General features: G+C 38.9%; 1 protein-coding gene across 2 annotated transcripts; it reads left to right on the forward strand.

The window, feature by feature from the left end:
• The first annotated feature begins 2,844 nt into the window (after positions 1-2,844).
• Positions 2,845-17,232, forward strand: LOC131136144 (glutamate decarboxylase 1-like). 2 transcript variants are annotated; one of them, XM_058082710.1, is made up of 17 exons: positions 2,845-3,169; positions 3,684-3,925; positions 4,751-4,813; positions 6,024-6,182; positions 7,819-8,061; positions 8,154-8,244; positions 10,277-10,389; positions 10,538-10,653; positions 10,717-10,796; positions 10,871-10,925; positions 12,011-12,127; positions 12,216-12,280; positions 13,535-13,613; positions 13,707-13,856; positions 14,836-14,943; positions 15,167-15,256; positions 15,622-17,232. In XM_058082710.1, the coding sequence occupies exons 2-17, from the start codon at positions 3,850-3,852 to the stop codon at positions 15,793-15,795; spliced, it is 1,779 nt and encodes a 592-aa protein (XP_057938693.1). In that variant the 5' UTR covers positions 2,845-3,169; positions 3,684-3,849; the 3' UTR covers positions 15,796-17,232. The 2 variants fall into 2 exon arrangements, with proteins under 2 accessions (XP_057938693.1, XP_057938692.1); XM_058082709.1 differs by having other exon boundaries at positions 2,846-3,169; positions 3,729-3,925; positions 15,622-17,231.
• The last annotated feature ends 1,968 nt before the right edge of the window (positions 17,233-19,200 follow it).

Genomic DNA, 19,200 nt, shown 5'->3' on the forward strand with positions numbered 1-19,200 from the left:
TATATACATTATTGTGATAAAACGCTTGCCCCCACCACGGCCATTTCCCCAGGATGAAGATCCGTCGTGATCCTCATCAACATGATTCAAGAAAAAGTTTAACTGGAGCGATGTGTGTACATTTCATAGGGACAAGGGACATTTTTGTTTGTTTTGGGGGTTCAGGGACCCCCCCCAAGACTGCACTTCCCAAGTGTCACACAGTGTCGCAGTGGATAAAGGGTGTCCTGGGTGTGGTCTGGGTCCGATGTGTGGCCTGTGGTTATTGATTTTTTATTTTTTTATTTTTTAAAACAACAGCAACAATGGGAAAAATCTGCATTTTTTTTTACAAGAATGACATCAATGAGAATAATGTTAGAATATTATGAGGAAAAATAATGTCCTTCTAGTTGCAGAAAGTTGAAATATTTACATGAAGTCAATTTTGTATGGGAAAAACTCAAAACAAAACTTTTTTTTTTGGGGGGGGGGGGCATGGACTTAGGTTATTGTAAAAGTTATAATGTTGTGAAAATAGTCAAAATAATAATAATAATACATCAAAATATTAGGTTGAATAAATTTTATAAGAGGGAGGTTACAATACAAAAAACAGCAGAACAAATTGAAAAAATGCTGTAAAAATGCTGTAAAAAATGCTGAAAAATTATATTGTCACAAGAAATCATTTTTAAGATACTGAGCTGGCAAGACTTTGAGGACAATTAAAGTCATTGGAGATGAAACATTAAAAGAAAAAAATATTTTAAAAAAACAACATAAAGTCGTAATTTCAATTTGGAAAATTACGCTGGGAAAAAAGTCTATAAATTATGGGAATTAAGTCATAATATTACAAACAAAAAAACGAGGGGAAAATTGGGGAAAATAGCAAAGTTTATAATAATAATGGGCAGTTTATTTTTTGAAATATATTTAACTTCTTAGCATTGCTTTACAAAATACCAAATTGTGCCTTGCACTCTTTGCTGGGGGTGTTTACTACACCCCTGGCGTGGAAGGAAGGTGGTTGATGCCACTAATAAGGTCAGCATATAATGCCACATCATGTATTATTATGCAGAGATCTCCTACTTCCCCTTCTTGACCTTCGTTGGTCAATACTCCACGACACCACCAGCACATAAAGTGCAACTTTAAGGTCCTGTTGGTTGAGTTTACCCTGATGTGGTCATGATTGCAATGCCTGGCATTGCAGATGCATCCATGTCTTCAGTGTGACATCACTGATGACGTCACGTGTGGAAGATAAAGTGCTTTCCAGCAACCTAACCTGCAAGTTAACTGACTCTCCATCATGCTCCACTTGGATTGTGCTCCATCTTGTGGACATTCCCGTGTAGCTTCAGGAGGGAATTGACTCTTGTGCTTCTTTTCTTTGTGGCAGACAGGAAGATGGATTGTTTCTGCCAGATGCCTTTCCAACAAAAGGCTCATCAGCGCCTCAGCAGACGTGTGATGAGGAGGTAAATACTTGTTGTGATGAGGGCTGATTGAACTTTCATTTAAAAACCTCACCCTGGCAAGATTGGAAGAAAGGCTAATTAGTTTGAACACACGGTGAATGGAAGTAACGATGGCTTTGTCTGCTCTCACGTTTCTTCAATGGAGTCTGGTGGCCACAATCACAGACGTGTTATTACCCTGATTGGACGCTTTGTCCTTATTGTCATACCTAAGAACTACTTTGAAGAAGAGATGAGATGGGAGATGAGGACACCAAGTCTGAGATGAGGTCTTGTCTATGAGGTCTAAGTACTTTGAGGTCTTGTTCACGAGTGAGGGAAGGATGGAACTTGAGATGGCTTGAGATGAGCTGAGCCGAAAGGCAAAGGTCTTAATCTATGTTTCTACCCTCACCTATATGGTCATGAACTTTGGGTAGTGACCGAAAGGTCATTAAGGTTGGTAAAAGTGGCTCTGGGATCTGCCGCTGGACCAAGTAGGCGGGTAAAGGGAAGTCAGGGCTTCCCTGTTCAGGCTGCTGCCCCCATGACCCACCTTCTGATGAGCAGAAGAAGATGGAGCTTGCCTCAAAATCGTCCGCTTAGTTGCAAAGCCTTAGACTCCTCCGGCCACTTCTTCCAGTTCCACTCGTAGGACACCAAGCTGTTCCCAGGCCAGCTGTGAGACATATTAGGACAATTCCAACAATTCCTGACTGACAGCGGCCCAAAAAATACAAAAGTACTTCTGCCCGGGGCACACAATGTGATTTTCTGGGTCTTCCGGAGGAGGTCATCCATTGAGGTCACTTAAGTGCATCTTTGGAGTGAAAAGAATTATTTTCTATAGGTCACTCCAAAGATGCATAGTCCAAAATGTCTTGGGAAAATAAAAAATGGTGTACAATCTGCACAAATGTACCCCATGAGGTTAATTTTTTGTACCTTCAAAGTATTTTTTCCAAGCTGTAAAAGACAAGAGACGCATCAAAAGTCTCAATTGTTTGTTTCATCTGTAACATCTGTGGAGCTGTCCAGTGCTGAACCAAGCAAATAAGTAACATGTTTCAATGTGTGTCTTGTGTCTATTTCAGTGTGTCCTACTCCTCCTGTTCCAGTTTGATGATTCCATTTATAATTATAGGACCTCTTCAGCACAGTCAGGATCTTATTTTTGGTTGCTCAGCGCCACCTAGCGGATGTTATTATAACGTCACTTTGTTCAAAAGAGCCGGAATAAGATGTTCAAGTTGTTCAAAAATGAGATGATAAGCAGGAATGACGTCATCTGGTTAATCTATTGGACATTGGAGGAGTGTGATGAAGACAAAGGCTCATCAACTGAGGGATTGATTGTGCTCATGTCGTTTTCTTTTGTTTTTTTTTTCTCCACAGGAAACCAGTGACACACACACACACACACATATGCACCCCCCCTCTACGTAATGTGTTGCTCCACCAGCATCAAACTTGAAGTCCGTGACGACGACTCGCAAGGGGAGCATCACTTCCACAGAGAAAAAAAAAGTCTGATAGCAAGCTCCTGGAGACCCACCACAAAAATGCTGCAAAGGCTCAAGTGCGCGCTCATTTTCGGGGAAGGCTTTCTTTAAATTGTCCACTCCAGCCCAGACAAGGTCACCTTGCGTGGCATTGATGAGTGGAGCGCTGGAGATCTGCTCAAGTCTATTTTAGACTGCACCTCCTCGCCCTCATAACCGGTAAGGCTGCATTTTGTTGCATTCAAAGTCCAGGATTTTTGGCTTTATTCTGAGTGCAGATGCCGTAACAGGTGTTTTGTGTCATCGAACTCCAACTAATGTTGCATTTATGATCACTGAGACCATTTGTTTAGCATATTTTAATATAAATATCATATGTTTTCTTCGTGGTTTCGACACATGTTGTTTTATCTTATTATTTTATCGTATTTCTTATTATTTGAATCTGGCAGGAATTATAATAAAGCATTTTAAATGAATTATTCCTTCATTAAATCAAGTCTAATATCAAATTATGCATATTTATTTGCGCGTATATGCATTTTTTCATGCATGTACCACATTCTATTAATAGTATTAATAGTGTATTTAGTCAATAAATAAACTACATTGTGATATTTTCCTTAAAATAAGACTCTGAACACTAAATAAATGAATGAAGGACTTATTCATTGATGAGTGAACTTGCCAGACAGACGAGTCTTGGTTCTGGTTCTGTTCTGCTGGTCCACAGGTCCAACTTCAAGCAACACATTCTTCTTTCTTCTCTCCTCACCAGTGAGACAAGACAAGGGATTTTAAAAAAAAGGGAATTTACAGAAAACCACCAGGATATTTCTTTATTTATTTTTGGAGTGGGGAAGGAGCTGAGCTGAGGACTTTTTTTTGTGTGTGGATTGATGGCGTCTGCACCTTCCTCCTCCTCCGATGGAGATCCGGATCCCAACGCGACGAATTTCCGAGCACCGGGATCAAGTAGGTGCACACATGGTGGATCAGATGCTATTTCACGGATGTTATTTGGGCCTCGTTAATCATTTCCATTGAATGGGGAGATGTGGGGACGGGGTGGAGTGGAGGGGGGGGGGTTCTTTCTCTGCAAATGAGCACATGATTGCTGCATTAAATTCAAGCATAGTCCATATTTTATTATTATTATTTGTCATGATTTCCTATGAATTGTACTGTGCATTAGTGTTAGCATGCATGAACGTAAACAGCCCCTAAAGAGTCAATGAATTGAGGCATATTAAATTGGCCTTAATGGCACACTTGAGCTCTGCAGCCCGAGGAAACGTTTCAAGTGTGTGTGTGCGTGGGGGGGATATGGGGGGTGGTCAGGCAATATTACAGTTTTTTATGTTTTTTAAAACCAAATATATAAAACATCCAATGGAAGAGGCCAATGATTTGTCTAATGGTCCAAAGACAGGAGTTGACATGTGAATGAGCCACCCCGCCCCCTGTCACCCCACTGCCCCTAAATTGCTTTTTTTCCTCTTTTTTGTGTGTGTGTGTGGTGTATTTGATAACTGGCAGAAGACTCCCCCCCCCTTACTCCCCCCCAACCGGACTGGCTGTAAGCCCATGATAAGGGGATGCTCTTGTATCTCGCATCTTTTTACCAGAAAGCACACTTTAAGCAAAGGAATAATGAATTTAAAGTCCTAGAATGTGTTCGAATCCCCCCCCCCCCCCATTTTCGTTGCCCCGGGCGACCTGCTTTATATTGTATAATACAAATGAGCGTAATTAACGAAAGCTTGTACTTTAAAGGGATTTGATGTGATTGCTGTGCAGGCTACGACGCTTGGTGTGGAGTTGCCCACGGATGTACAAGGAAACTGGGCATGAAGATATGTGGTGAGTTGGTGTTCGTGGTTCAGCTGATTTAGGACGTCAAAAGACCGGTGGATGACGTCACATGTGCACACACGTTGCAACATGACCGTTTATTTCATCAGTCCTCCTTCTCAGCAGTTTGGTCCCACCCTGTGTTTAACATCAAAATACATATATATTATTCCATTACATAATAGGATACTTTTCTATATTATATTATTATATATCCAAATTATAAATAAAGCCATGAGCAGTAATAAATAAATCATAAACATTACTTTAATTAAATAATAAATGTGTTTAAAATGATGTCATTTTTATTTTTGTGTTTGAACAAATAAATAGGGGGTGTGACAAGATTTCTTGTTGAGGAAAAAAAAATGTCTCGTGGGCCTGGGACGATCATAAATCAATAAACTCATCACAAAATAAATGAAAATGACCTGTATCATCAATATATATTGACACTGTTTTCCTCATTGCTTTCCATAGAACAACAGCATGAACAGAATGAGCCCTTCTGTCAGTCAGGCAGTCTCTTTGTGTTCGGTGGGTGGAGGCGGGGCCGCTGTCATACACACAGAAGAGTGTAGAAGAGTTGTAGAAATTCAACTAATAGATATTTTTTTATTTTCTTTGAACCAAGTAGTGTTAAAAAAACACGCCCACAAATAAACATGCATTGTTTCATCAATAAAAAATACATTTTCTCTATCTTAGCTGATGGATAAAATGATGGGAGTTTTAAATGTCATTAAATTATTATTATTATTATTTTCCATTTCCCCCCATGAGAGACCATTTCAACAGTAACCCGACACATCCCATAAGAGCACATGTCACGCACTGGTGCTCACAATTGTTTTGACCGACACGTTCTGCTGCTTTGATGATTGCAATCATCCACCAGTCTGCTGGATCTGCATCACAGAAGAGCAGGCAGTGAACACACCACCAAGCTGCACAATATTCTTGTTTTGAATTTAAAAAAAAAAACATTTGGCTGATCCTGGATCTGCGTCTCGTGCCCGTGCATGACAACAATTTACCGATTTGTTTGTGCTTGGCTGGAGTTCTCTGCTGATGTCATCGTGTTCACACTCCCCCCACCCATAAATACCTCCCACCCTCCACTCATGGACACAAACGCAGAAAGTGAAATAAGATTAATGAATTCAAATGAGTTAATCGCATGTTTCGAGGTGGTAATCATTTCCGTGTGACGCTTCAGGGTTTTTGCAAAAGAACAACAGTCTCGAGGAGAGGAGCAGGTTCGCGGGGTCCCTCAAGGAGCGCGCGGCCAGGAGCCTCGTGCTCTCCTGTGACAACAGTGGCGGGGGCGCGCGATTCACGCGCACAGAGACCGACTTCTCCAACATGTTTGCCAGAGGTAGGAAACAGGTGATACATCACAATTTAACGGACTTTTTAAAAATTTCGCCCATCATCCACAATCCTCACGCGACACATAAACACACACATATTTCTATTTTTTGTGCTATAAAGATATAAAAACAAAAAAGGGGAATCTGTTTAGTGCACGTGACCCGGAAATAAGCGGTACAGCTAACTTCCTTGCTACATGCTATTTTTCCGTCAATTTAGACAGAAAACGTCTTATTGTTTATTGTCAAATCCAATGACGAATTCATTTTTAATAATAACTTATTCATGCTAATTATTTCTTCTTAATAAAATATTATTATTACAATTATACAGTAGTTTTGTGCTTGGCACCTTGACGTATTTCAATGTACGTTTGTTGACAAGTGAAGGTGAAAAGGTGAAAAATGCTATAATCAAATGTGTCATAATTTCATTATGATTATATATGAATATGGTTCTACAGTCACAGGCTGCCCATCTAAAGTTAAACATACCTGGGTTGAAAAGGGGTTATAGTCTCCAATGAACCTAATGTGCACGTTATTGGATGAGGGGAGGAATTTGGAGTACCTGAAGAACATGTAAACTACACACAGAGCTGATCCAACCGAGATTTGAACCCTCATCTCCCTACCAGGAGGCTGTGTGATACAGTTCTTTTGATTATTCCACAAACTGAACTGCATGTTTGAGGCCTTTTACATCATTGAAAAGTCACAAGTGAACCCTGGTGAAAAAAACGAACAGCTCGGCTTTTTTTGTGTGTTTCATTTTAACTGTAAATCATGCAGCCGGCCCATAAAAAAATGAGCTGCAGGCCCACAAATGGCCTCTGTGCCGGACCACCGTACACCCCTGATGCAACCCAACCAGAACTGTAACAAATACTCTTTTGTCTTTTGTAACCATAATAATGATTTTACTTGACGCTTTTAAATGGGAATTCATGTAAAAATATGTTTATCATGCTGCCTCCGATTGAGGTGTTTCTAATATTTTGGTAACCTTACCTTACCTGTGTATCCGGGGATCAGTAGGTGAGAAAGATCCCTCGAAATGATGCACTGCAGCTTTCATCACCATCATATTAATAAGACCTAATAATGAATACAATTGAAATGACTGTGTTAGTTAATGCTGCATGTTCTCATATTGGATCGTACAGCTTGTGCTGACAGTGCGATATTTTACACATAGGAAGATCAATCCTGTTGACATGTTGGAAGCTTTGTCACAGCAACAGAAAGCCTGATGTGCATTTCCATCATGTCAGGATTTATGACATTTATTCCACAAAACGTATTCGAACTCTCAGATAGAAGATGGGTTGTCTGATGTTATACTGGGAAGTGCAGCAGGTGATTTAAGGCTACTTATGCTGTTACGTTGTTGTGTTTAGATAGTTTAGATAGTTTAGATAATACATCTACAAACAAAACTATCTACATTATTATTATTAGGGATGTTCGATAATTATTGGACCCATATCAGCATCAAAATGCACCCCTAATTATTATTCCTTATTAGGTGCCACTATATGTGCTAATGTACAGTATATTCCAACAGGAAACCAACCAACAGGAAACGAGTTGTTATGGTGGAGCAGCCACACACACCTAAGTCTGTTATTGTTTCTGCAGATCTCCTACCTGCCAAAAACGGTGAGGAGCCCACCATGCAGTTCTTGCTGGAGGTGGTGGAAATCCTCACCAGCTACATCCGCAAAACCTTTGACAGATCCACCAAGGTCCTGGACTTCCACCACCCCCACCAGCTGCTGGAAGGCATGGAGGGCTTCAACTTGGAGCTCTCCGATCAGCCCGAGTCCCTGGAGCAGATATTGGTGGACTGCAGGGACACGTTGAAGTATGGCGTGAGGACAGGTGAGGAGGACGAACATGAGCTAGATGAGTTTTGTTAATAAAGCTTTGCTAATTCTAATGATGATGGTGTTTGTTTTATTCGTCAATGGCAGGCCATCCCAGGTTCTTCAACCAGCTGTCCACTGGCTTAGACATTGTTGGCTTGGCAGGGGAGTGGCTTACATCCACGGCCAACACCAACATGTAAGTCATCTTCTTGCATAAATTATCTTTATGTGCTCTTTGGACTCTGCAGATAGCAAAGATGGATGCTTGTGGAGGAACTATGGAATAGTGATGGGAAACGCAATTCCTTTTACTAACTCTTTTACAAAAACTTGCACAAGAAAGAAAATGAAGGATTGAAGTACAGTATATTTGAGTCATTAAGAAGTACGTATATTTTCAAAGTTTTGGTGACGGTGACTTCAGCTGGGGTAGCACACACACTTTGCAGTATTGGCTCTAACATAAGCTATATGCAATCTGTCTTCTAAATGAGTCTGTCAAAGCTAATCATCCCTGGCAAATATTGAGTGACATTAATAGACTGAGTGTAGCATGCAGCTGTTACATAAGCACAATGTATGCATGCACGGCGGCTGTGGAATGAATGTATAACATAGTGGAGGTGGTGGCTTGCTTATTCTGCCTGCTTATTTACCATAGGTACAGGTATACAGTACGTCCTGTTTAAGTTGTACTTATAAATTACACAAGTGTACAAACATGCTACTACATCCTAGGCCAAAATATTTTGTGCCATTAATTAGCTACGAGCTATGAGTTAATTGCTAACTGATCATAGTGGATTAGTACCATAGTACACTTGTCACAGTTGCTTTTGTAATTTGTATTTAATACAGAGCAGGGGTTCATTTAGGAAATTCATATGCACAGTATGAATGAGCATTTTTCTATGAATGAGTTATTTCCTTAGTGTTTCCTCTTCCTGTCGTTTATACTTTAGCGATTCCAGGAGTTACTTCCTGGTTCCCAGCAATGCTTTGCAGCACCGTTGTGTAAATACAGTTGTAGCCAATATTATCTGTTCAATGGTATGTTGTTCTTTATCATTAGTAGTAGCTAGTACTGGTGGAAAGAAAGAAAAACGTGGATAAATAAGATTAAAATATAATTAAATTAAAATAAAAAAAATTAAAATTAAAAAATATAATTTAAAATAAATTTTTGCAAAGGGAATTGATCGTTCATAATCAATACTACTGAATACATCACACGTGAAATAAAACATGTAAATCAAGGATAAAATAATAAATACATAATAATAAATACATATACATCTAATACATATGTATAATATAAAAAATCTGAAAGAATAAATACGTAATTTCTGTTTTTTAAATGAGCAATAACTTATTGGTGATCATTGATAAATTATATGATGATGATTTGATATGATTTTAATACTGTTCAAGTTATAAAATTTTGTTAGTACTAAATCAATTAGAATAAGTGGAAAAAGCATCAAGAATAAATTCTGTATATAAATAGTGCATATACAGTACACTAAAGAGTGTAGAAATAATATACAGCAGACATATCATGAAAAATAAAATAATAATAATAGAAGTCATTTTGTATGTAAATTGAGCAATAACTTTTTGGTGATGTTTTTAATATTGAAGTTGGCCTAATAGTTGGAGATTATTGATTGTTGTTGACATGAAGCAGCATTAAGTCTTGCGTTGTGTATTTATTTGCTTGTGGTCAAGCCAATATCATCTTTCATATTTGTCCAGTTCCTTGATGTCACAATGTCAACACGTGCGTGGGCTTCCTCCAAACTTGCGCTTAACTTTCCTTCTGCTTCCTTAAGTTTAGTGCTCGTGTCCCTCTAGTTACCATGTCAAAAGTCAATATGACAATAAAGCGAGTGGTGACCTTAAGAGAAAGTACTGTCGTGTTGTTGCTCCGGGATGTACAGTAGCTTTCCTACAGGAAGTGATGGGTGTTAAAACTATTCTACGGGGCAATCATGGGGTTTGGTATTGTCTGCTTCAAATTTGAAATGAAATGAGGTGTGACAGTGCAAAAATGTTTTCCCAGGTGAGAAGAGCATGCACCGCACTCCCTCGCTATACAATCAGCCTTCCCATGTCCATACTGTTACGTGTCACCGTGTTCCTTATTGATCCCATTAGTCTCCTGCAGGAAGAAGCACGTTTGCATTTGCCTCTTTTTTTAAACACAACATGTACTTTCTGCATTGCAGGTTCACCTATGAGATTGCGCCCGTCTTCGTACTGATGGAGCAGCTGACGCTGAAGAAGATGAGAGAAATCATCGGCTGGCCCGAGGGGGAGGGGGACGGAATATTCTCCCCAGGTAGGAAGAGCCAAGTACGCCAAGCTGAGAAGCTTTAAAATGAGCCAGTGCTTTGGTGTCACACTCCACTTGGTGCACAGTGGAAGCGCTCGTGTTCGGTTAGCCGCCCGCTGCTGAGAGAACACATCTGCTTTCCTTCCTTTCCCAGGAGGAGCCATTTCCAACATGTACAGCGTGATGATTGCACGATACAAGTACTTCCCGGAGGTCAAAACCAAAGGCATGGCAGCTGCACCGCGACTGGTCCTCTTCACCTCTGAGCATGTTAGTCTACCGCACGTGAGATGTTCATGAAAGAAAATACTCATTCAAATCCTATTCCTACAGAGTCACTACTCCATCAAGAAGGCCAGCGCGGCTCTCGGCTTTGGAACCGACAACCTGATCCTGCTCAAGACAGATGAAAGGTTATGGTTCATCCACATGACGCCTCCCCTGTGTGGCTGATATGAAACTTATCCATCTATCTTTTTTTTCTTAGAGGGAGAGTCATTCCTGCTGATTTGGAAGCCAAAGTGATTGCCGCCAAGCAAAAGGTGAAAGTCCAAAACCGTGAAGTGGAACCAAATCTGTTCATAGAAATCAGTGAGAATAACAAATAATTCGAGATACACATCAAGATATTCATTCATTTTCTCTAGTGAAAATATACTACTGTATAATCACAATAGAATATTTTAGAATAAAACTACTTAGCCTTTACTGACTAAATGCAGGTGACTTTGAATATTTGTATATTTACATAAATACATAAAGTCTAATGTAATATTGTACTGAGCAGCCAGGACTGCTTTCCAGTGTAGTAACTTTCATTTGGAATTCTATGGTTATCATCACATTTTTTCTTTTATTGCCATCATTGCAGCATAATCCAAATGACAAAAATGCTAAATGGAAACACTTGAAAGACTTTTACAGCCTCCAAAACAAATGTACCGCTTCTCAACACTGCAATGAAGTTCAGTTCAGCTTCTATGGTTATCATCACTAGGGCTGTAGCTATACCATATTTAGCTGATGATACAATGTATATGGCCATATTCTATATACTCAATTCTATACAGTCACTTCCTGAAACGCTTTAACGGGACGGTGTGCTTGGATTCAACAAATTGAAGCTCCAGTTCAAAATTACAGTACGTTCCGAAAGATGAGGATGTAGATTGGGGAAAAAGCCAAAGAAAAAGCAAAACAGGCACGGTGTTAATCATGACATCATGCATGAAGGTGGTTCTACCTTTACCTTGCTGGTGTGACTTGCGAGGTATCCTTTTGGATTGAATTCCGAATTGTACACCTTCAGGGTATTCGGCTCGAGAGGTTGTACTGTGTTTTTCTTCCGGTGTACAATGACAGGCTTTCATCCGAGCCGCAAAATGTGCCAGAGCAAGCAAGGTTATATTAATAAGCTTATAATGCATCTGCCCTCTCACACACGATGATGCTGGGAGTCATTCTTCAGGGTAAAATGATGTGGAGGCTGGAAGGGGTGGGCCAGCAATTTAGCGCTAAGCACATCTGCAGAGAGTGCATCATTACAGAAAATGCTCCTTCCTGTCTTTTTGATGTCAGAGAAAGGCTGTCATTACCCGCGTGTGTTTGTGTGTGCTTCCTTTTCCAGGGGTATGCTCCCATGTATGTGAACGCCATGGCCGGCACCACCGTCTATGGAGCTTTCGATCCCATCAACGAAATTGCAGACATCTGTGAAAAGTACAACATGTGGCTTCATGTGGATGTAAGAGATCCGTCATTAGAGAACTAATAAGTTCTCATGTATGTGAGTGCACCTCCTCCCTGATGCTGTGTTGTTGTGTTGTGTGCAGGGGGCGTGGGGGGGAGGATTGCTCATGTCCAGGAAACACAGACACAAGCTGAATGGAGTCGAGAGGTAAATCAATACATTGAGGCAATCATCACAGATGTGGGGGGCCAACAGGAGGCTTACGTACGGGGGTCCCAGAGTCATGTTTGGTTCATATTACTAGTATGATTAAAGGCTATTCGTTAAATTCACTTTGCAATTTAATTTTTCCTCATAAAAAATAGTAAATATACAATTGTAAAAATGACATAATTTATGAAAATAAATCTCTGCTTTGGAATATATTTGATATATTTCAAATAAATATATAAATCAAATTAAAATATACATAATTTTAAATAAAAATATAATAATAAATAAAAAATAAAATAAAATAGCAAAATAATAATTTTTGTATTAACAATTATGTAAATGTTTTTATGTATATTTTGAATAAATTAATATATACATAGTTTCTATTACAGAATTTAATACATGTTTTTATTACAAAAAGTATGTATATTTAAATTGTATTAATTATTAGTGAAAAACATAAACATTCATTCATTCATTTTCTACCGCTTATCCTCACGAGGGTCGCGGGCGGGGGTTGCTGGAGCCTATTCCAGCTGTCTTTGGGCGATAGGCGGGGTACACCCCGAACTGGTCGCCAGCCAATCACAGGGCACATATAGACAAACAACCATTCACACTGACAATATAAACAAGTTAACATTAATATATGATTTGTTTTTATTCAGTTTTGTATTGTTTTGGATATATTGTATTGTATTGTATTATATTGTATTGATATAGGTTAAAAATAGTATAAAAATATATATTTGTATTTTATTTTTATACATTGTTATAAAGTATGTTATTTAATATATATTCATTTTCTATATAAAAAATGTATATATGTATAAATGTAAAATTTTGATAAAGAATAGCACTTTATTTACATTCAAATAAATGACATCCCTCTCTCTGGAGAAACAATGGTAGCCCCCCAGGACAAGGCCCCGCCAGCTTGGTCCAATGGTTGCTGAACGTTCCAATTTGGGTCTGGTTTTGGCTGCAGGAGCAAGGTCAGGGGAGTGGAGCCCCAGCCGCCCCCAAAGTAATGAATAATAATAATAATAATTTATGATATTAGCACCTTAAAAGCTTCATAGCACACATTTATTGTTTTTTGCACAAGAGAAGAGGCTGTTCTCAAGCATGGACCTCTATAATAAACCCCCACATGAAACACTCCCCTCATGTGTATCATAATGTTCAGGTATTGATTTGTCCTCACCTAAAAGAGGTCAACTCTTCGCCGCTCTAATGTGTGTGCAGGGCCAACTCAGTCACTTGGAACCCTCACAAGATGATGGGGGTACCGCTGCAGTGTTCCGCCATTTTGGTCCGAGAGAAGGTCAGAAGTTTGTTTTTGAACTTTTCTTTCCCTCTCCTGTCACTCCACGATGTTTGGCCCCTATACACGTTTGGTGCTTGTGTTTTTGCGTAGGGTTTATTGCAAGGCTGCAACTCCATGTGCGCTGGCTACCTTTTCCAGCCAGACAAGCAGTACGACGTGGCGTACGACACCGGAGACAAGGCTATCCAGTGTGGGCGCCATGTGGACATCTTCAAGTTCTGGCTGATGTGGAAAGCAAAGGTGCCAAATGAAGTATTGGCATGTTCATTCATTCGTTATTCATTACACAAAATTGCTCGCTGCATTCAGGGACACTCCGAACATTACGGCAGCATCTGTTATGCGAGTATGTGTGGTCTACTCTACATAAACACAAAAGACAAAAACATTCAGGGTATATTCCGATCAGCCACTTTGTAACTCTTGTTATGTCACTTTGTAACTCTTTGTATTTTGTAACTCATGCAGAGTTGCTTAAGTTGTTACATTTAGGTGTGCTTGGAAATCCCTGCAACAACGCTCAAAACCTAAATATCACGGTGTCTTTGAACTGTCATTGATCTTCATGTGAGTGCTAAGGTTCATCTTCATTTAAACATTTAAATGAAGATGAACATTAGCACTCCGATATTTAGGTTTTGAGCGTTGTTGCTGGGATTTCCGAGCACACCTAAATGTAACAACTTAAGCAACTCTGCATGGTAATACATACTAATATCCAGTAATAATCCTGGCATATTTCAGACATACTTATAATAATGATTAACCCTGATTAATTAATCTGTGATCTAAATCATTCATTTTATACCGCTTTTTTCCTCACAAGGGTCGCGGGGGGTGCTGGAGCCTATCCCAGCTGTCTTTGGACTGGTGGCCAGCCAATCACAGGGCACATATAGACAAACAACCATTCACACTCACATTCATACCTATGGACAATTTGGAGTCGCCAATTAACCTAGCATGTTTTTGGAATGTGGGAGGAAACCGGAGTACCCGGAGAAAACCCACACATGCACGGGACGAGAACATGCAAACTCCACACAGAGATGGCCGAGGGTGGAATTGAACCCTGGTCTCCTAGCTGTGAGGTCTGCACGCTAACCACTCGACCACCGTGCCGCCCCCTGTGATCTAATTGAAAATTGTAATCATTTGACACCCCTAATTATTATATTCATGTTGCCAACCGGATTTATCTGCTTTTCTTACCTAAAAGGGAACCGTAGGATTCGAACAACATATCGACAAGTGTCTGGACCTGTCATCATACCTTTATTACAAAATAAAAGGCAGAGAAGGTTTCAAGATGGTGTTTGACGCAGAGGTGAGGTTATTTCTTATCACCCTACAATATATTACATTTGTGTTTTGCTCATCATTGTGATATTTAGTGACAGGAAATCCCTCTTCCAAAGCTACATTAGCGAGTAACAATGTGTTTTTTTTACAGCAGTTGGTCCTCATTACATTGCAAAGGTGGACTTAATGTTGTGTGTAGTCCTGAGCGCATATCAGTTTTTATTACAAATGGTCCTTTTCCTTATCAGCCGCAACACACCAACGTCTGCTTCTGGTACATTCCGCCGAGCCTACGCAGCATGCCTGCTGGTGAGGAGAGACAGCAGAGGTTGCACAAGGTAACGACTCATTAATCTGCTTTAGAGCTTTCTTTCCTTTGCCAAGATACACTGGAACCTCCCGATGCCTCCAAACTTCCTGCTTATACAACTATTTTTAAAAACACGGCAATCTGCGTTACATGTCCGCATCACACTAAAGCAGGGGTGTCCAAAGGACGGCCTGGGGGCCATTTGTGGACTGTTGCTGTTTTTTTGAAGTGAGCAAGTATATAAAAAAACAAATTGCTTCTGTTTTTGTCCATTTTGGTTTCCATCATGGATGAACTGCATCTGTGGGTGAAGCAGGAGGTTCCATTGTATGCTAGCAGGGTTGCCAAGCTGCTTTATCTGTAACTGTAACATGTGATGTCGTGACACAAAAGGTGGCCCCGAAGATCAAGGCCATGATGATGGAGTCCGGCACCACAATGGTGGGCTACCAGCCTCAAGGAGAGAAGGTCAACTTTTTCCGCATGGTCATCTCCAACGCGGCCGCCACCAGGTCAGATATCGACTTTCTGGTGGAGGAAATTGAGAGACTGGGACACGACTTGTAAGGACAACACATACATTGTGATGTGTATCATACACACACACACACACACCAGACCCCTCATGAGGAATACCTGAACTCCGAAACAGGAGCTGTGCCAAAAATGATAATAGTAAAACATTTAACAATACAAGCGGTCCTCGGGTTGCCAAGTGGAAACTTCTACCAAAAGCATCGCTAAAAACGAAAAAAAGTCACTCACACTGTGCATACAACACACAAATACACACATAAAAAGATAATATACAAGAATGACGTGAAAGAGACAGCACACCGAATCCATGACCCCTCTAGCTTTCATTAGCAGAGGTGTTGACATGACTTATGGAACTTGACCTCGACTCAGGTCACAGTTTTGATGACTTTGGACTTGACAATATCATTAAAGACTTGGACTTTGACATCAGTGACTTGACATCGGGACTTGAATCAGACTTTATTCTAAGGACTTGACAATACTTGGGACTTTAGTGTGTTGAGTATCATGTGTCCTCATTCCAAGTATTCAACAAACCTGACTATTTTTACAGCAAGACACCAAATTTTCCCACAGAATCTGCCTCACTGAATGCATCATTCAACATCCAATCAGGTTTTAGAACAAACAACGAGGGTGTGGCTTCCATTTCTGTGTGTCAATATGCCGCCATGGATAATTTAATTAGCAAATTCGCAAATGACTTATTTTTAATAAATCAAAACTTTCCAGGCTATGACTTTAGACCAGACTCGACCTGTCTTGTCTTGACTTAAGACTTGAATTGGACTTCATACCTGAAAAACACAGACCGTGTCCCCCCTCTGTTCATTAGCATTCAATCAACTTTACTCTTTAATGGCAGTAACGAAAGTCGAAAGGTTGGGACCAAAAGAGCTTTCCTTTTCTTTAGCGCACTGCTGCTTGGGAGGCATAGTAAAGTGTAAAACGTGAACATGATAATAATTATCAGGTTGATATGAGGAAATTATGACCTCGTACTGATAAATTCAATAACATAAAACATAGTGCTGAGGACCCCCTGTATGTTTATCATTGGGGTTGTAATCCATATTAGAAGGATCTTTGACCATAAGCCTTGAGTAGTTGGCTTGTGTACCTAACATTGTGGTCTGTCATGGTCGGGGTCCGCAGATGAGTGTCATCTCCGTCGGCAGACCAGGAATAACGTCATGTATTCTATGCAGAATCATTTGAGAAGGTTAAAAAAAGAGCACAAGCTTCTAGCATTCATGTCATTGAATAAACACGTTGGTGCACCATGTTATGCAGTATAATACAGTATACCGTGATATACAGAATAATACAGTATACCATGATATACAGAATAATACAGTATACCATGATATACAGAATAATACAGTACACCATGTTATACAGTATAATACAGTACACCATGATATACAGAATAATACAGTATACCATGTTATGCAGTATAATACAGTATACCGTGATATACAGAATAATACAGTATACCATGATATACAAAATAATACAGTATACCATGATATACAGAATAATACAGTACACCATGTTATACAGTATAATACAGTACACCATGATATACAGAATAATACAGTATACCATGTTATGCAGTATAATACAGTATACCGTGATATACAGAATAATACAGTATACCATGATATACAAAATAATACAGTATACCATGATATACAGAATAATACAGTACACCATGTTATACAGTATAATACAGTATACCATGATATACAGTATAATACAGTATACCGTGATATACAGAATAATACAGTATACCATGATATACAGAATAATACAGTACACCATGTTATACAGTATAGTACAGTATACCATGATATACAGAATAATACAGTATGCCATGATATACAGAATAATACAGTATACCATGATATACAGAATAATACAGTACACCATGTTATACAGTATAATACAGTATACCATGATATACAGAATAATACAGTATACCATGATATACAGAATAATACAGTACACCATGTTATACAGTATAATACAGTATACCATGATATACAGAATAATACAGTATGCCATGATATACAGAATAATACAATATACCATGATATACAGAATAATACAGTACACCATATTATACAGTATAATACAGTATACCATGATATACAGAATAATACCGTATACCATGATATACAGAATAATACAGTACACCATGTTATACAGTATAATACAGTATACCATGATATACAGAATAATACAGTATACCATGCTATACAGTATAATACAGTACACCATGTTATACAGTATAATACAATATACAATATAACATGTTATACAGTATAATACAGTATACCATGTTATACAGAATAATACAGTAGACCATGTTATACAGTATTCCATGTGATACAGTATAATACAGTATACCATGTTATATAGAATAATACAGTATACCATGTTATACAGTATAATGCAGTACACTACGTTATACAGTATAATGCAGTACACTACGTTATATAGTATAATACAGTATACCATGTTATACAGAATAATACAGTATACCATGTTATACAGTATAATACAGTATACCATGTTATACAGAATAATACAGTATACCATGTTATACAGAATAATACAGTACACCATGATATACAGAATAATACAGTATACCATGTTATACAGTATAATACAGTATACCATATTATACAGAATAATACAGTATACCATGTTATACAGTATAATACAGTATACCATATTATACAGAATAATACAGTATACCATGTTATACAGTATACCATGCAGTCAGTGTAGTATGTATTGTACTTCTGGCTGTGTTTGTAGATCTTTTCTGTCTAGATTGTGTATAGTACTGTTCCCTGTGTTTTACGGTGAAATGTAAATCAATCATACACCACAGCAGACGTAAGACTTTATTTTATCTAAGAGACTATAAATGTTGCTCTGCTAGTCTTTTCCATGTGTAATATAGCCTCAGACGTATTTATTGTACAATAGCGCAACATTTTGGGATATCTTTTATGTGCATTTGTGAACCAAAGATGAGTTGAGTTGCGTTAATGAACGTGTAGATTGTCCCTTCCAGATGAAATCACATGTTTATAAAGCGTATGCAGTACAGTATGTATACTGTATGGTAGGATACTTTCATTGTGCAATCAGTGTTGTGTTAACTGTTGTGGCTCAAGACCTTTATGTTGAGGAAGAAAAGCACAGCGCTAACATGCTAACGACTATAAGATTGTTTGTAGAAGGATGTGAAATATGCACAATATGCTCACCAAAGGCACACTTTCACCAACGTGAACAATGAAATATCAGTGTGCGGTCACAAATCGAATGAAATGTTCTTGTCGGCACTTTAACTCCTCTTTCATTGTTGTTATTATTACTACTGGTGTAACCTCAGCGCTAATAAAGATGTGACTG

This window comes from Doryrhamphus excisus, chromosome 9, assembly GCF_030265055.1.
Source record: "Doryrhamphus excisus isolate RoL2022-K1 chromosome 9, RoL_Dexc_1.0, whole genome shotgun sequence".
NCBI lineage: Eukaryota > Metazoa > Chordata > Actinopteri > Syngnathiformes > Syngnathidae > Doryrhamphus > Doryrhamphus excisus.

Coding starts and splice junctions, on each gene's coding strand:
- LOC131136144 (XM_058082710.1), top strand. CDS start 3,850: ATGGCGTCTGCACCTTCCTCCTCCTCCGATGGAGATCCGGATCCCAAC. Junction 8,245..10,276: donor TCCACGGCCAACACCAACAT/GTAAGTCATCTT, acceptor TCTGCATTGCAG/GTTCACCTATGAGATTGCGC. Junction 14,944..15,166: donor AGATGGTGTTTGACGCAGAG/GTGAGGTTATTT, acceptor TTTCCTTATCAG/CCGCAACACACCAACGTCTG.